We start from the raw sequence: 17,134 nt of genomic DNA on the forward strand, positions 1-17,134 counted from the left end.
ACTAAAAGAACTAAAATGGCGATAGGTAACATTTTCATTTCATATTTTTCATCAAACCAAAATATTTTTATCACAAGATCTGAGAAGTTTATCGTGAGTAATGTAACGTTCGCACGGAAGAGTAGAAGTCCAGTAAGCTGACACTAGTTTGATGCTGCAGTCCACTTTGTAGCACGCCAATTTAGCTTTCAGTAATTTAGTCTCCTGTGTAATGAAAGTTATTTAAAGCTCGCGTAATGACGTCCTGAAGAGATCGTATTTGGTACTGAAATAAAAATGTAATCCTCTTTTTACCACATAGACGGCAGCGGTTGGTTTCAGTATGAACGCGTTAAGTAGATGAGAATTTCAACAAGCCGAGTCGTGAACATGGAGGCAAATCCATTGCAATTGTAAGTTCCAGTTGTTGCAACAAATCATGGTCTCAATGTTGTATGATTGGAGAATTAGTTGACGGGTTCTTAAGGAGTGCTTGACGAGCTGTGAAGGCGTTACGTGCAGCTGAGGCAGCTCTAGATAACTGGGTTCGTTTAGTTTCCTGTGCCACTCTTACAATCTGCTGCAGGATGGCGCAATGACGCAAATGATTCAAGTTTCCGTTGCAAGAAACTTGCAAAATTACAGTAATTTTCACATTTTCTTGCTATATCATTTCTAAGCAAATACGTTACAAACTGAATCGTTTCTAGTTGTGGAAACCTCTTATTTTTCACAATTGAATATTCTTATGACGAAATTCGTCCTCCACTTCAACGAAAGAGCTAACTTTGTGAAGCCAAAATGGAGGACGAAGAGTTAAAATATTATCTTATTCTGCGTTGACTCGTAATTAAACAACAATTTCAACTTTTTTCAAACTATAAAAACGCATGAATTAGGAAGTCGCGAGACGCACATAACGTGGAAATTTGCAGAACAGCAAATCAACAGATGTAACGATGCTTTTTCTGCATCCATTTTTGTTAATGGACATGGACTAAAGCTCTAAAATCACCAGCATATGTTCGAGTGAGCAGATAGCGAATAGCTCCGTCTTAGCATGGTATCAACAGGATGTTGCCAACGTAACACAAGCAACAGTTCAAAGCGGATTCGTACACAACTAAATAGTAATTGGTAACGTATGTGTGGAAGGAAAGGACTTTACTGTATTAGTAAGTTATTGGAGTGCAACTGGGGCGTATTTAACGACATGGTCAATGAAATCTATAAAAAAATTCCAAGAGCAACACGCAGCCCTTCATGTTTGAGGACCAACCTCAAACAATTTAAATCAAGAAGGAAGTAGCGATTCTGTTTTTTTTTTTTGCGGATCAAGAAAATAAACAGCACAAACAAATCGAAGAATCCTACTTCTGAAGGATGTGGTCGAAAAGAGACAATTCATATTTGCCGTAAGTTGGAATCACTTAACGCACGGTATACCAGAGTTTAGTCTTAATCTCCATAGGTCCAAAGAAAAGAATAACATATAACCAGTAGTACTAAGAAGAAAAGAGTGACTTTTCTAGTGCATTAGAAAAAAAGGGCCAAAGAACAGTAAATGATAAAGTCAAACCGTAATCGTCTTTTCACTTCTCCTTGGCCTTGGTGATGTAAATAAATTTTTCCGGTTCCGGTGCGAATTGCACCACTGCTTATAGCGCGGCTGATTACACGTTTGCATCTGAATTTCACGCCTCATTGGCTGACCCAACTATTTATGTTTTACAATTTATTTTTATAAAATGCGAGAGCCAACCAGACGCTGCTCGAAAAGTTTTTTTTTTTTGAGTAGCGTAACTTGGTAGGCTGAAGTATTCCACAGCTAGGAAACATTGACTGAAATGAAAGAAATTCTCTTCATAATTTAGGAAATATTCATGAATGTGCGAACAACATATATCGTTACAATGCATTAGCTGGCACTGACGAAGAAGCAGGTAAAATACGATGATACCATGTTGAGGTATCTTTAATACCAAGGGAGTTCTCTAAGACACTCTTGCAAGAACATGATACCGGCAACTAGACCCAATTTTCATGTTAATTAGGATGATCATTGATTGCTTGAATAGGGGAGTGCTAACCTGCTGTTTGATGCATACAACATCACGTCTTACCAAACGATAATAATAAAAGTTATTATAGTACATATTTATTATGTTCGAGTGAAGCATCTGTAGGATTACAAACGGCCTATAGCCTAATTGCAAATTGTTGTCAGTAATATAGCGTTTAGTTACACAAGAACTAACTACGAAATCAACAAAATGTATTCATTACAATCAACCGAAAACTAAACGCCAAACAGTCATCTTTAAGGTAAATTGATATTTAGCTAATTTGCACTCGTAGAATAATTGTACAGCAGCACTCGCTCTTCGTTATTTCCTCAACACAAGGAGTCTAGTCATAAACTGTTGCACAATGAATGAAACTCCCGACACTATCCAACGGGCAGAATCAAGTATGATTTGAGCAACATTTCCAATTAGCCAGGTACGTTTGAGTTATCAAAATTCATTTAAAGAGCGACAAATTAAAAGCTCGACCAACTGAGCTGAATAACCGTAGTATAAGGAACGGTATGCCAAAGAATTTCCAAGTTAAACGTTGAAAAATGAAGAAGACATGTGTAAATATAACAATGAGAATGTGGTAGTGTATTGGTTTAAAACGAGTCATATAATTAGTTATAAACAATAATCAACCAAATCAACTAGCTCACAGAAATAGAAAATCATCCAATTTGAACTCGTAACATTTCTGACAAAAGAAAAAAAAAAAATCTTTCTGACGAAGAAAAGACTGCTATTCCACCTTATGCTCGCCATTGAGAATACATTTGTGTTTGAAATCACAAGATTAGATATCCAGTGAATTCGTTCTGACAAGTATGGACCCATAGAAGTCTTGAAAATTTCAAATACAATTCATATTGAGAGATGGAAACTAATTAATCGAATCCGTAATTATCTTCTTCCGTGAAACACACATCAAAATAAGAAAAAAAAGACAGCCTATACATCAAGTGGAGGTATTCAACTTTGTGAACATATTTCATCATTTATCAACTGCATGATGTAATTGATATTTAGAGCATAAATTTGGTGTGGGATATAAAGGGTCATACCCGAGAGAACTTATACATAAAAAGCCATTTCGTCATTTGAGCAGAGGTCTGGTGTAGCACTGACACAACTTCATTTTGAAGTTCAGAAATCCATCGCTTGCATGACTGACAAAGGCAAAATCGACACTTGCTGCAGCATCATCAACTTGTCGTGAACTCGGCAGTTGATGCTTCGTTCGTGCTTCAGTCGGTGATGTACAGTAGATTCTACTTCCTGCCATAGTAGCTGCCGTAGCTCTGCTGGCTCCATGTCTGCTGTGCCGCTGGTTGTGAGTAGCTGGCGGTGCCCCACGCGCCCTGAGCTGCGGCAGATGGCGTGGCCGAAGCGGCGGTGGGCGCAGAAGCCGCGTGTCCCCAAGAGCTAGCAGGTTGAGCCCACGCGCTCGCTGCAGTACCTGAGGAGCCCCAAGCGCTGGCCGAAGCTGCAGTACTCGTGTCGCTTCGGTAGCCCTGCGATGACGGTATCGGTGATAATAGAACAATTATGTTTGTACAATGCTTCCATAATAGCGCATAATAATAAATTTTCATGGTAACAAGGCAACGATTGCAGAGTGGGCAAACTGATACTTAGAAATTGGAGATAAGCAAATGGTCAACTCAATGGTTGTACAAAAAACACGTTACGAGAACTAGCAATTAAAATATAAGATGGCTCACCTGAGAGTAGTACGACTGAGCGCCTGCAGCGGGCTGGCTGTAGTACTGCTGAGGTTGCTGGTTCCAGCCGTAACTGCTCTGACCGTAGCTCGGAGTGGCGGCGGCTGCTGTTGAGCCGTAACTTTGGCCACCGTAAGTTGTGCTTTGTTGAGGGTAGCTACCGTAACTCTGACCGTACTGAGAACTCTGACTCCAGCCTCCGGCTTGATAGCTTGTGTCCTGCAGATTAATGAAATTGCTCTAGATTTTTTATTAAATCTGGCAAATAATGAGGCCATAAACACTTCCGGCCAGCAACAAGCATGCGGTTGAAATGCCACCGGGAGGAACTTGAGGAAAAGAGACTAAAACAGTCAGTACACTAGATTGAAAAGAAAAAAAAAGATTGAAGTCATCGAACATGTATATCGGTACAACGCAAATAAAGGAAATAAAATGCATTCAAACACCAGTTACACTAAATTATTTTGTAGTAATTAACCATAATTCTACAGGAATAATGTTAGCACGTACATCTAAATTTCTAGTCCACAATCTTACAACTGACACTTAGGCAAGAAATTTCCGGAATCTCTGAGAAAATAACAAATCCTCACCGAGCCCTTGTAACTTCCACCACTCTGGTAGCTGCGGCCCCCACGGTTGTCACGGTATCCACCACGGGTGTTATAACTACCGCGATTATCACGGTTGTATCCACCGGATCCAGAGCGGTTGTCACGATTGTAACCTCCTCCGGTACCGAGGCGGCTGGTTATGTCTCGGCCGTTACGGTTCCAACCCCCACCCCCTCGTTCTCTGCGATCGTAACCACCACGACGATCACGGTCACGGTCCCAACCCCCACGATAGTTGTAGCTGCCACCACCGCTGTTGTAGCTGCCACTGCGGTAGTTGTCTGCATCTCCGAAAAAATTTAAATTCAGATAGTTGAAATTCAAGCAATTCAATCTCTCAGTGAGCTTTTTACCATACAAAAACCATTTTAAACTAAAAAGTAGCTATCATATGCGCCCAGTTGTGGGTTGAATAAAATTTAAATTTTAGAATGATACGGCATATCATGCATGAATTATGGGACAATAATGCACAAGGTCTACTAGTACTGAACTCGATATAAGCCATCTAGGCTTAATGTGACGTCACACGACGCAGAGGATAGTGATCACTTTTAGTTCATCTCGACGCAAAGCTCACCACGGCGGTCATTGTAGTCTCGGCGATATCCTCCCCCGTCACTGCGGTTGTTGGCCTTGTTGGGGCAGGCAGCCTGGCCTTCTTTGTTGTAGGTCTCTATGAGGGCCTGAGCCTCATCGCCTGACAGCTCCACAAACTCAACAGAGTCGAAGAATTCTCCGACTTCCGGCAACTTGAAGTTGGCTGCACACATACACAAAATTATTACTATATTGTTGGAATTTCTATGTAAATAGGCGTTCTTTACATTGATCACATCGCCACTAACTTTTTATTGAAAAAAGTGTGCTGAAAAATGAAAGGAGCAATGTTCTGTGAACTATGTTAAGATAGGGAGGAAGTAAAAGCAATTTTCTGAAACTATTAGTTCATCAAAACTCAGAACAGATGATGCGTTTAAGTTGAATGACATTAACAGTTGAATGAAACAAAGGCGATTTGTGATCAACATAAAGCTCCAAAAAACCATGAAAGTGTGATGGAAGAGATGACTTGCGTGGAAGGAAAGTGAGATGAGTTTCACTAAGAGACGATAGGGTTAAGAAGGATAATGCGTTCCCAAGAGGAAGCCTAATGAACAGCGATAAGTGAATAATCTAGCTGCTAACAACCTACCTTTCATCTCTAGCACTGCACTATCAGGAACATCCTTGCCCTCTTCCTTCTCACGCTTCAGAGTGCGCTGCTTGAGGTCCTCATCGGAAGGACATATTACAACAGCTCGACGTTTGAAGCCAGCAAAACCTCGCATTTTACGCTTCTGAGCCGACGGGTATACATTGGTCTGTCGCAACACATCAGAAATATCACCCGTCAATGAGAGGTTTACCAAGAGAAGCAGGGCTATTCAGAGCCAGCAGTTGATCACTCGTCTGCGGAACTCGAGATGCGTCAAATTAGTATGCAGGACTCTGCTGCTCCAGTCATACATACCTCATCAACATCCTTCTCGACATCAAGATTATGCTCGTGTAGACCTGCAGACGAATGATACACGGAGTGCGATTATTCAGGGAATAATTCAATATTGGCCTTTTTGGCGTTATATTCATTTGGAGCTTCCTCCATCACACAACAAAATCCTATTCCACCCAAGAGGTCATCAGAATAATACCGTTCAAATGAACACGCCTACACCAGGGTTGTGTACAGTACGCAAAAAATTGGCACCAATTCATAGGCGTTGTAGACTAGCATCACGACAGTAACTATAATAAAGCCCAATTGCAGGGGTTTTGCCTGCAGCCTCAGTATATGAAGGCAGTCCAGTCCAGTTATATCACCTTACCGATAATAGGAGACCGAGGACATGACTTACGTATCACTGAAGAAGAGGACTCACCACTATTAAAATTATAATCATAAACTCAACAAGTACGTTTCTGGAAAAATTTTTCAGGTAGTTGAACAAAAATTTGATCAATTAGAGCTATCAAGAGCACTGTGTCAAATTTTCAAAACTTCATCCATCAAAAAGTAAACATAAAACCTCAGCGATTATATTAGATTGTCATCTTATTGCAGACTTAAGTCTATTTATTGATCGGTTTCACGCAAATGCGCAAAAAACGAAAATGTGATTCAAGAAAACCATTCAAGTCTCCTAACGCCAAAAATAATAGACCCAAGTTGACAAGTGTCAGATAAGAAATGACACAGACGCTCAGCCTACGCAGAACACATATCAAGACCATAAATCCATGTATCCACACGTAAGTATTGTCCATTCAAATTTGAACGTGGACGTCCTGAAAAAAATATATAATGCTCGGCAAAGTATCTCGTTATTACATTTGACTAATTAAATCCTGTAGTAATACAAAACAGGCATATGCACCGTACGTCTCAACGCACTACGATACAATTGAAAATACATGGAAGAGTCAATGCAATTCAACAGATCAGAAAAACTGTTGCATAAGATAACAAAAAAATCAATGGAGAGCTTATTTCAGTCAGTCATTAACATCTGCAGGGAAAATAGGTGCTGCCCCCAACGCTAATATACAAAGTATCACTCTCGCTATAAAGATATTTAACATAATATTCTTAATTTAAATACACAAAAATATGAGTATCAAAAATTCATGAATGACTTCAGTGATGTCAAGAAGCCGTCAAGCCAGTAGCAAGATTGTTAGCGTAAGCAAATGAACATATAACCATACACCCGTTATAACAGTCCTCCAGAATTCGGCGGATTCACATAAGAAAAAAATACAATTGAAAGCTCAGGTAATTTACGATCGTCAAGAAATGCTTAAGCAATATGTGGATATTTGTTATTCCGTCGCAGTTCCGTCAGCAAAAGTTCCCAACAATTATTAAGCACTTCTTGAGGTGCTCAGGTCTATAATCTTTAGCGCAATATAATGTAAATAAAACAATGGCATCAGTTAGATGAATTTCACGTCTCCACATTTGATAATGAATCCTGACAGGAGAGACTGAGAGCCGATTGCATACGAGTTTTATAAAAAACTTGCGTTTCACAATTTAATAGCCATTTAAACTACCTATAAAAACGTACGTGGAGGTAAAATATTAGAGATGATGCAGCAACTATAAGCGTCAAATGCATACCATTTACAATATCATTGTGTATCCGAGATATACGCACATATCGGGACACAAAAATTACGTTATAACACCATGTTGGCAATTGCCTTCTAAACCCAGTTGGTAAACTAGCTCGTTATATATGTTGGCCATAATACTCTAGAATATGTGAGGCTACCGAGGGAGCTAACAATGACAAAAAATGCGACCAAGTCCAGCAGTACTGAATGTGGCTTAAAAAAACTAAGTTTCGCGGAAACTGCGGCACAATATTTGCAAGTCTTACCTCACAAATTGGGACGAAGTTATGTCAATGATGTCGTGCTAGAAGCAAGTAGAATATTCGCTCATAAAACCATATACATACATAAAAATCATTGTCATGTAAGTACTGTACACAGAGCCCTGTTTATATATAAACTACCCTTTAAAAGAAACATATTTGCCGCACTCACCGTTTTTGGAACAGAAGATAAAAGTACTTTTGTTCCGATGACCACATACCTGTAGTTTATGTGCAGCAATATCTGAATTCCGGTCAGCTGACACATACCTTGATACACACTTACAGGTCCTCTTCTTTATTACAGAAGTGCTGAAATATCAGGTACAAACCACAATTACCGTACCTCTTTGGATCCAGCAACGTGATGCAGCTCTGCATTTCGTTTGACGCAAAAATCATCAACTAAACTTCGTTAACACAAATCATTGTTCCTCAAAAAGGACGCACTCCCCAGCTGAATTAAAGAGGCATCTACTTTATGAGAAAGATCCTTCAAGAAAGTGCTTATAATAAAGCGAGTTATAATAATTAGTTGGCACGCAAAGCTGTGGATCCGTATTTTCCGCAGTGTTCCTATGTACCTAACTGTTTATTTTTTATGCTTGTCAAGGAAACTTAGCATTATTGTAAAATAAACTATGCGCGTTCGATTATTTCACTCCTGGCGCAGCATCAAAAAATTGTGATCGTGAGTACGAACAATCAAAAAAACCTGCACTTGTCCCACCAATATGGAACCATTAATGTCATCGATTGCAAGTTATGCACCTAACTCACTGTGGCGTTTTCTTGGTTTCAGCTACAAATGAATGAGTAATATTGCGCGTTTCCTGCTGATCAGGGTTACTTCACATAGTCATTTTATTTTATGGCGATAGCATCTCTCAAGATGCACGTGCTTCAACTGCCTTAGAAGAAAATAAGATTTATTGAAGTGCATAATAGCAACTAACCATTTCATGATTTCAAGGACATTTCAGCACCGCAGATCCGATGTTTAACTGATTACTCCATGGTAGACGAGCGAGCTTTACTGCATAGTCAGACATAGAGGATGCTTAGTAAATATGGAAGCATAATTTCATCCGCCGCGAGTCACTATTTAACTTCATGCCATATATACATATGAAAAATTCATGTTTAATTGTATGAATATCCTAAATGCAGGAGGAGCTTTCAACGATAAATATCGCCCTCACAATTCTAACTACACAAGCATTGGAAAACGGGGAACTTGATACCGGTAGTCGATTCAAGCTTGTCACCGAGACACCAATCCAGACTTCATTGAAGAAACCAATTGTACTGGTAGTTCCCACATGTGAAATTCAGATAATAGTGGTATTGGAGGATTTTCTGAAGCCTGGCAACAACGCACAAAATGCAATGAGTAAAATACAGAAGTAATCAGTAAAAAGTACAAGTGTTACACTGACAGAGAAGAAGGCAGCCAGCTTCACCTGGTCAATGATGTAGTTCCTATGTTTGTTATAAGCCAAGTGGAGGAGGTCGTTCAGACTGCGAGTACAAGCGCTGATGAGCTGGTCCCAACGGCCGGCATAGTTACGCTTACGCTTCATGCCTTGAACCTGCACACAAACTTTCGATTCAACCTTTGCAGGGTAATGTATTGATTTGAATGTATTGACTTAGGTCGTATCTAGCAATCGACTGGAGAATTTCTCATGTTTCAGTACAGCTTTAAAATAAGTAAAACACAAGGGACTATGAGTCTAAATCAGCATTGATACAATTTAATAAATTATTTGGCATGCCTTCATCTTATCGATGAGGTCATTGCTGCCCAGCACGTTGAACTTCATGTGGCGATTCTCACGGCAGTAGTTCTGCACCCAGGTGGTCTTGCCGGCGGCTGGGAGGCCAACCATCATAATAACCTGCAAACATTCACAATTATCTAAAGCTAAACAAAAAATAATTAGAGAAAAACAACTTTTATGATAGTTTCATTGGTAAGGTCTAAAAAGAAACAGCTGGAAGCGCTGCTGTACTTGTTGGTTTAGAATGTGTGATCTCGCTGGTACAGAATACCAGAAGTGAAACTGAGCTAAGATCAAGGCAAACATGAACTTGAAAAATACATGTATTGAATGGAATTCAATCGGAAGAACAAAAAAGAAAATAATTTAGGATTTAAAATGAAAAAAAATTAAATATAACATGAAATAGCGTTGGGAAATGCTTCAGGGTAGGTTTCAGTAAATGTAGAAATTGATTTCTCACCTCACAATCACTCCTCGAGGAAGGCCCCTGCGAAGCTTGGATTCTGTTTGCTAGAGGCACCAGCCCTGCAATGGTGTAGCCCTCCAGTGGCGTGTGTGCCGGTTCTTCTGTGCCGAAATTCACCTGCACAAAACGTGTTAATATAGATGAATAAATCAACATAAGCAGAAATTTTTTAATAAATACATAATGAATTGTGTGAAATAATAACAATGATATGCATACCTTCTTCTAAAATGACCTGAGCTTTTTATTTTTGTTTATGCGCAGTTACTCGTCTTGATTAATTGTTAAGAAGAATGATTAATGATGCAAGAGTGTTGGAGAACTACAAGCTTCATTTTTGCAAGCTCTATTGGTATGACAGAGTAATAGTATAACAAAATCTCTAACTATCATGAGCGTTCATGCTATGACAGTCACAATAGAAAAAATATAAATTATAGCATGAATGCGAGCCTACCTTGAATTCAGTATTTTTAGTAAGGATGTGTGGAAAGAGAGCCTGCCCATTTAGGTCCGCTCGCGGGATCTCATAAGCAATGCCCTGATGCTTGCCGTTGACGGTGAAGGACATCACCATCGGCTCACTATCCAGGTCCAAATAAGCACCAACTATGTCACCTGCTTTGAACGGCTCTCCATAATCCTGTTCAAAAAACATATCAAAATGATTTCATTTCTTAATCACAATTCCTATGAAATAATTCATTACCATGACCACAACATAGCTAGCTCTTCACTGTTCCCATGAGATAACTGCCATGTTATAACACTGCTCATATGAATGTATTCTAATGAGAGAATTATTTGGAGTGCAACTGCTTACGTCCTAACTGCTAACTGCATAAATTGTAGAAATCCATGTCGGTCTTTGTTCTACTATCTCTGAATGCATAAATTTGACTTAAACTCGAATATGATTAATCAAATGCAATCAATTTGTATCTTAAAGGCTAAATGTGCCGCACTAACATCTGAGCAAAATGAAGCTCACCTTAAACTTGAGGTCAGTGGAAATTTTGCCTGTACCACCGTAGCCCCAACCATTGGGCTCCTCGCCAAGAGTGAGGGTCGAGTCATCCACAGACCATCCCACCCTGATCACATGAGGATGCTGCTCACTTTCTTCAAGCTGTGGCACCTCGCAGTCCCTGACGATTGTTACTTCAAAGAAGACACGGCCTTCTGTGAAGCCATAAGTGCCCCGTACGCCGTGCCACATGTAGCAGAAGCTCTTGTCGCACATTGGCAGGGCTGACAATCGCGTGGTTGTGTCGATCTTCAGTGACAGGTCGGAGTTGTCTGCAAATCATCTTAATTTTTTGAATGCTGGAATTCACTAAATAAGTGAAATTTGTTTAGGTATTCCAGAGTTATATATCACAGAATGAAAGATTTGCGAACAAAGCAAGATTTTGTATTGTTTATAAATAATCTATACTATAAAATAATTAATCTGAGATGCATAAACAATTAAACTTGATGAATCAACAACGCGAGGATGTTTTTGAATCAACAACGCCTGAGAAAATATCCTTGGATGTCACGAATGAATGCAAACTACTTCCACAGAAAAAAAACCAAGCATACCAAATACGTACACATATCCAAGACCAGCAGGGATTTATCAAAGGCATCCTCCTGGCCAGAAATAATGCAGACATCCATGTCAGAGCGGCTCTTCTTGGCAGCATTGGTGTCTTCTTCCTCCGTCTTGACAGGCGAGGCCCCTCGCTTCCTGCCTCTCTTGTGGTCCCAGCTCTCGTCCTCTGCACCTTCAGCTTCAGCCTCTTCTGTCTTCAAGCCCAAGCCATCCTCTTGCGCACCAGTCTCCATGGGCTTTGTGTCTGGTTCCTCTTCTTTAACTTCTGCCAAATTATGTACAAACAATGTCAGCAATATACAACTTCATAAAATCATTAAAAAGGAATAAATTTTTTTGTGGTAGTTTGAATTGAGTAATGTAAGGGAAGGTAAAACCATTTTCCTTGAATGAATTTTTTTAATGAAAGTGACAATCACCTGTAAGGCTGTAAATGTGTATAAATGTGATGAAACTGTTATCCAATGTGATCTGGAACATTTGAATTATTCAATGTGATCAGAACAAAAAAATTTGCTCACATTGAACTAGTTCCAAGACCTGATGTGATGGTTTAAAAATCTTTGCTATTATATATCTGAATATGAACAAAGATTTAATCTCTTTCAGACATATACTAAAAATAGAATTAAATGCCCTTAATAAAAAGAACATTTGCAACAAAAGTATGCAAACAATCTCTTTGAATACATTTCACTACCCACAATTACCATATTTAGCATTAAAAAGAATAACTCGGTACTCACTGCAGTGAGTGACAGAGAGCGCTTTTTCTCGTCAACAAAAATGCGAGTCACAGACGGTCAAACAGACGGACATGGTGAGCACCATAGTGCTTTTTTTCCATGAGAAAATGCGCTAAATAGTATGTAACTTACAAAAAAACTTACCTTCCTCCTCCAGTCCCTGCAGTTCTTCTGTGTGACCATTAAAGAAATCTTCCTTGATCAAATCTACTGCAGATTTGTCCTCAGATTCTTCAAGCTGCTCCTCTTCGTCAGCTAATATTTCTTTTTTCAGTTCATCATCGTCTATAAAAGAGTGAGAATACCATACAGAAAAATAGAACACATACTATAGAGGCAAAGGTTTTCAAGAAATAATACATTGCCAGGCAATGGCAATCATTTATGAGAATTCAAGAACATATTCTCAAGAAATAATATGCAAATAAAAAAGAGATCCTGAAAAAAGAAGGAATATATGTGCATGGAATAGTACCATTAATGCCTTTTGTTCAAGGCTTAATAAGGAGCATAGGCCGAGAACTACATAGGGACATAGTTCATCTAAATAGAGCAAGAGGATAATACACAGTAATTTAGTTCCAGTAAAAACACAATATGAAAGAAACATCGATTCCGGCTGTTCCTTTCAAATGCAATGACAGAAATGAGAAATTAATCTTAATTTTACCAACTTATTCAAATATTAGAGAGAAAAATTCATGAAATAGATAATAATGGCAAAATAGTGAAACTTGGATGAACCTGGCATGAAGATGTCAAAATCAAATTATATTACCACGTAGTAGAATGAATAATGCAAAAGAGAATATAATAAAAAATAACATTGTTCCAATAACATAGACATACCCAGCTGCTCAACAGGAGCTTCCTCAAAGTCATCTTTTGCCTTCTCAGTGGCACCAGAAGCATTGACGTCACCACTTGTATCATCAACTTGCTCTTCCTGGTCCGTCTCAAAGGTTGAAGGATCTTCTGCTTTATTTGTGTCTGCATTTTCTTCTTGGACCTCTTCTGGGGCTGCAGAAACCTCTTCTTCAGGCTTATTCTCTTCTGTCTCTTGAGCTTCAACTTCATAATCTTGTTCATTCTCTACATCTTCTACTTCCTCCTCTGGTTCAGGTTCTTGGTCATCAACATTTTCTTTTGGAGCTTCTTCTGCAAAAATGATACCAATCAATTAGACCATTCTTCTGATTATTCACTATATTTCTGAATTATAAAATTTAATATATATTTCGTCTTTGAGAAGATCTTCTGATGACATAAATTCTAATGCTGTGACAAGTTAGGAAAGACAGAAATTTTGGCTTAGTTCTTGTACCATTACTCTAAACAATTCTGAATACTACAAAAATAAGATATACATGCATGGAAAATATATACTTCCCAATTCTGGCATAGAGCTTCCTTACCACTACTTGTTTTTAAATATTCTTTCCACTTTTTTTTCTTAAAAATTATAAAAAATATGGGACATTAAAGACACAATGCATAGAACATATACCTACTCTATGAAGAAGTCCAGTTTTCCAACAATTTATAAGGCCCAAGACTCCTGCTAGACATATCACCTAACTAATTTGTATCAGAAATCAGTGCACCACCAAGCATGGTAGAAAACTAAATCAGGATTTGGATGGCTTATGATAACGCGATCTATTGCGTTCTAACGCAATATATTGCGTTCTAACGCAATCTATAAGAGTTCTAACGCGATCTATTGTGTTCTAACACGATCTATTGCGTTCTAACGCAATCTATAGTGTTCTAACGCAATCTATAGCATTCTAACGCGGTCTATAGCGTTCTAACGCCGTCTATAGCGTTCTAACATGATCTATAGCGTCCTAACGCGATCTATTGCACTCTAAAGCAATTTAATGCAACCGAAGACAATCTAATGTAGCCTAAGGCAATCTAATGTAGCCTAAGGCAATCTAATGTAACCTAATGCATTCTAATTCAATCTAAGATAACCTAATACAATCTAGTGCATTTATATTCAAACTGACACTTTCTACTGCGATCTAATGTAACCTAATGAAATCTAACATACCCTAATTCAATTTAATGCGTTCTAATGCATTCTAATGCATTGCAATGAAATCTAGTGCAATCAAATAAAATCACAATGCATTCTTACACATTATGATTCAGTCTATTTAATTTTACTTAATTAGGTTGGCTTGAATTGGGCTGGAATGACTTGATTAGGGCTGAATTTGGTTGGGTTTAATTGAGTTGGCTGTGGTTGAATTGGGTTGAATCAAGTTGGAACAAGTTAAATTGGTTTTGGTTGAATATGGTTTAATTTGGTTGAGTTTAATTGAATTTTGGTTGAATTGAGTTAGGTGGGGATGAATTTGGTTGAATTGAATTGGGTTGATTTGAATTGGTTGGGTTGAATTGGATTGGGTTGAATTGGTTTTGGTTAGATTGGGTTGAATTGGTTTTGGTTAGATTGGGTTGGGTTAAATATGGTTAGGATGAATTGGGTTGGGTTGCATTGGGAAGGATTTGGTTGATTTGAATTGCGATCAATTGGGTTGAGTTGAATTGGTTTTGGTCGAATGGGGTTGGGTTTGGTTCGATTGGGTTGGGTTAAATTTTGTTGGGATGAATTGGGCTAGGTTGCATAGGGAAAGGTTGGGTTGATTTGAATTGGGATCAATTGGGTTAGGTTCCATTGGTTTTGGTTGAATTGGGTTGGGTTTGGTTAGATGTTAGGAAGAATTGGGTTGGGTTTGGTTAGATGTTAGGATGAATTGGGTTGGATTGCATTGGGAAGGATTGGGTTGATTTGAATTGGGATCAATTGAGTTGGGTTGAATTGGCTTGGGTTGTAATGGTTTGGGTTGTAATGGTTTGGGTTGTAATGGTTTGGGTTGTAATGGTTTGGGTTGAATTGGTTAGGATTGCATTGGGTGGGGTTTGGCTGAATTGGATTGGGTTGGGTTTTGTTGCATTGGGTTGGGTTCAGTTAGATTGGCTTGGGTTCAGTTAGATTCTGTTGGGTTCAGTTAGATAAAGGTTGTTTGAATTTGGTTGGGATGAATTGGGTTGGCTTGGTTCAAGTGACAAGATTAATGATGTAGTTTTTATTTAAAATGATTTATCACAAGCTGCTTTGTTACCCATTGTCATTGCCGTGAGGCTCTCTCAACGCAAGCACTCAAATACTACGAGAGAGACAGAGAAGGGAAATGTAAGGAATCCTGCCTACATAATAACTTAACCCCACAACTGAGACCTACAGTCAGACACCGCGAGCTCAGCGGTGGGGCGCTCAGGAACAATCCCCCTAGGAGCGTGAAATCCCATAGGACTTCTGACGAGCACAGACACCCGTCAGAAGTCCCCCCTGAGGGGTCTCAGACATTGGGACTGCACACTACAGCGCGTAGTTCAGGTGGCTGTAAGTGCGTATGCTTGGGTGCTCAAATGTAGCTCTCACAGCCATCGGAACTACGCGCTACGACACGTAGTTACGAACTTATGATCGTAGCGTGTAGATCAATACGGTGCATCGGCCGACGGCCATATCTATCGTAAATCGCGATTTATGGAGAAGCATAATTGGTGACCGGTGTCCAGTGGTGTTCAGTGGCATCCACCTCGACCTTAGACGACCTATGCCGTGGCGTCCTCGACCGGCGTCCGCGACCTATGCTGTGTCATGCTTTACAGTCTGGCACATAGTGGCAAAGCAGAGAGTTTTTTAGACTCTCATTCAAGTTCATTTTTGAGTCCTGTAAGTAGACCAGTAAAGTATCATGGATACCAGTATTATCATACTTAAGAAATTGGTTTAAATCTTGAATAAATGAAGAAATTAAAAATTAATTGATTCTAAAAAAATCTCTGGTTTGCCACTATGGTCTGGCATTTATTTCTCGCTACATCCTTAAGGTGTTGGAATATGGTATGTTTACCCTATTCTTTTTGATGAAGAAATTGGGAAAATGTTATAGGAATAGAATAAATTAGCCAAAATTATGGACAGTTTTGTTCAATTCATGCATGGTTTTTGCCCAATTTTCCACTCAGGCTGCCAGATTCCAAAATCCAAATGTATTGAAAATTGGTCACTTTGGGGCTACAAGATTTTCAAAATAAGCAAAAAAAATTCAATTCCTGTAGCAGTGTAGGCTGTACTCACTGTAGCCTGTAAAATGATGTGCATTGTTTATTTATTACCTACTTGAATTGACAATTGGCAATTTTTACATATTCTATACTGGTTTAAAAAATTGGCGAATACAACTCATTTCCATTAATAATGATTGGCAAATGAATAATTAATCTTCAAGGACTTGGCAGTTGGCACAGATCAGAGGCACTTGAGGCAGTAGGTAATTGAATATCTCACAACTCACATCAGTATTTATATTGAAGTCTACTAATAATTAGGACATTAGGATAAAATAACCAGACATTAACATTTTCATTACGTACATCTTCATTTTTCATAAACTAAGAACACTATTTGAAAAAAAAAAAACATGTACCTTGCTCAGCAGCAATAGCTTCTCGCAGTCGCTCGACAAGCACTGGCTTGTTGCCTTTACTATCCAAGCCACGAGCAGTCAGCTCAGCTCTTAATTCGGCAACCTTTAGTTTTGAAGGATCGACAATATCGGCCATTGTGGTATTGGTATAGCCACTACTGTCTAACACTCTGAGTTGCTAGGTCAATGAACTAATCCAATATGGCGGCA

The 17,134-nt window shown here is 39.0% G+C and overlaps 1 protein-coding gene across 2 annotated transcripts; it reads right to left on the reverse strand.

Moving 5' to 3' along the window:
- Positions 1-2,124: 2,124 nt before the first annotated feature.
- Positions 2,125-17,124, reverse strand: LOC108672603 (heterogeneous nuclear ribonucleoprotein U-like protein 1). Of its 2 annotated transcripts, none has more exons than XM_018160301.2 (14): positions 16,925-17,124; positions 13,263-13,571; positions 12,558-12,698; positions 11,666-11,932; positions 11,059-11,366; positions 10,525-10,710; positions 10,062-10,184; positions 9,593-9,715; positions 9,278-9,406; positions 5,588-5,756; positions 4,973-5,155; positions 4,372-4,673; positions 3,776-3,994; positions 2,125-3,565 (listed from the first exon to the last, which is right to left on the reverse strand). In XM_018160301.2, the coding sequence occupies exons 1-14, from the start codon at positions 17,058-17,060 to the stop codon at positions 3,323-3,325; spliced, it is 2,838 nt and encodes a 945-aa protein (XP_018015790.1). In that variant the 5' UTR covers positions 17,061-17,124; the 3' UTR covers positions 2,125-3,322. The 2 variants fall into 2 exon arrangements, with proteins under 2 accessions (XP_018015790.1, XP_047739968.1); XM_047884012.1 differs by having other exon boundaries at positions 4,372-4,679.
- Between the last annotated feature and the right edge of the window lie 10 nt (positions 17,125-17,134).

Source organism: Hyalella azteca, unplaced genomic scaffold, assembly GCF_000764305.2.
Source record: "Hyalella azteca isolate HAZT.00-mixed unplaced genomic scaffold, Hazt_2.0.2 contig14273, whole genome shotgun sequence".
NCBI lineage: Eukaryota > Metazoa > Arthropoda > Malacostraca > Amphipoda > Hyalellidae > Hyalella > Hyalella azteca.

Excerpts from the sequence above, each read along its gene's own strand:
- LOC108672603 (XM_047884012.1), bottom strand. The coding sequence starts at position 17,060 with ATGGCCGATATTGTCGATCCTTCAAAACTAAAGGTTGCCGAATTAAGA. Across the intron at positions 5,757-9,277 it reads GGAACTACATCATTGACCAG|ACCAATGTATACCCGTCGGC; the intron begins GTGAAGCTGGCT and ends GTGTTGCGACAG. Across the intron at positions 3,566-3,775 it reads CTCAGTCGTACTACTCTCAG|GGCTACCGAAGCGACACGAG; the intron begins GTGAGCCATCTT and ends CCGTCATCGCAG.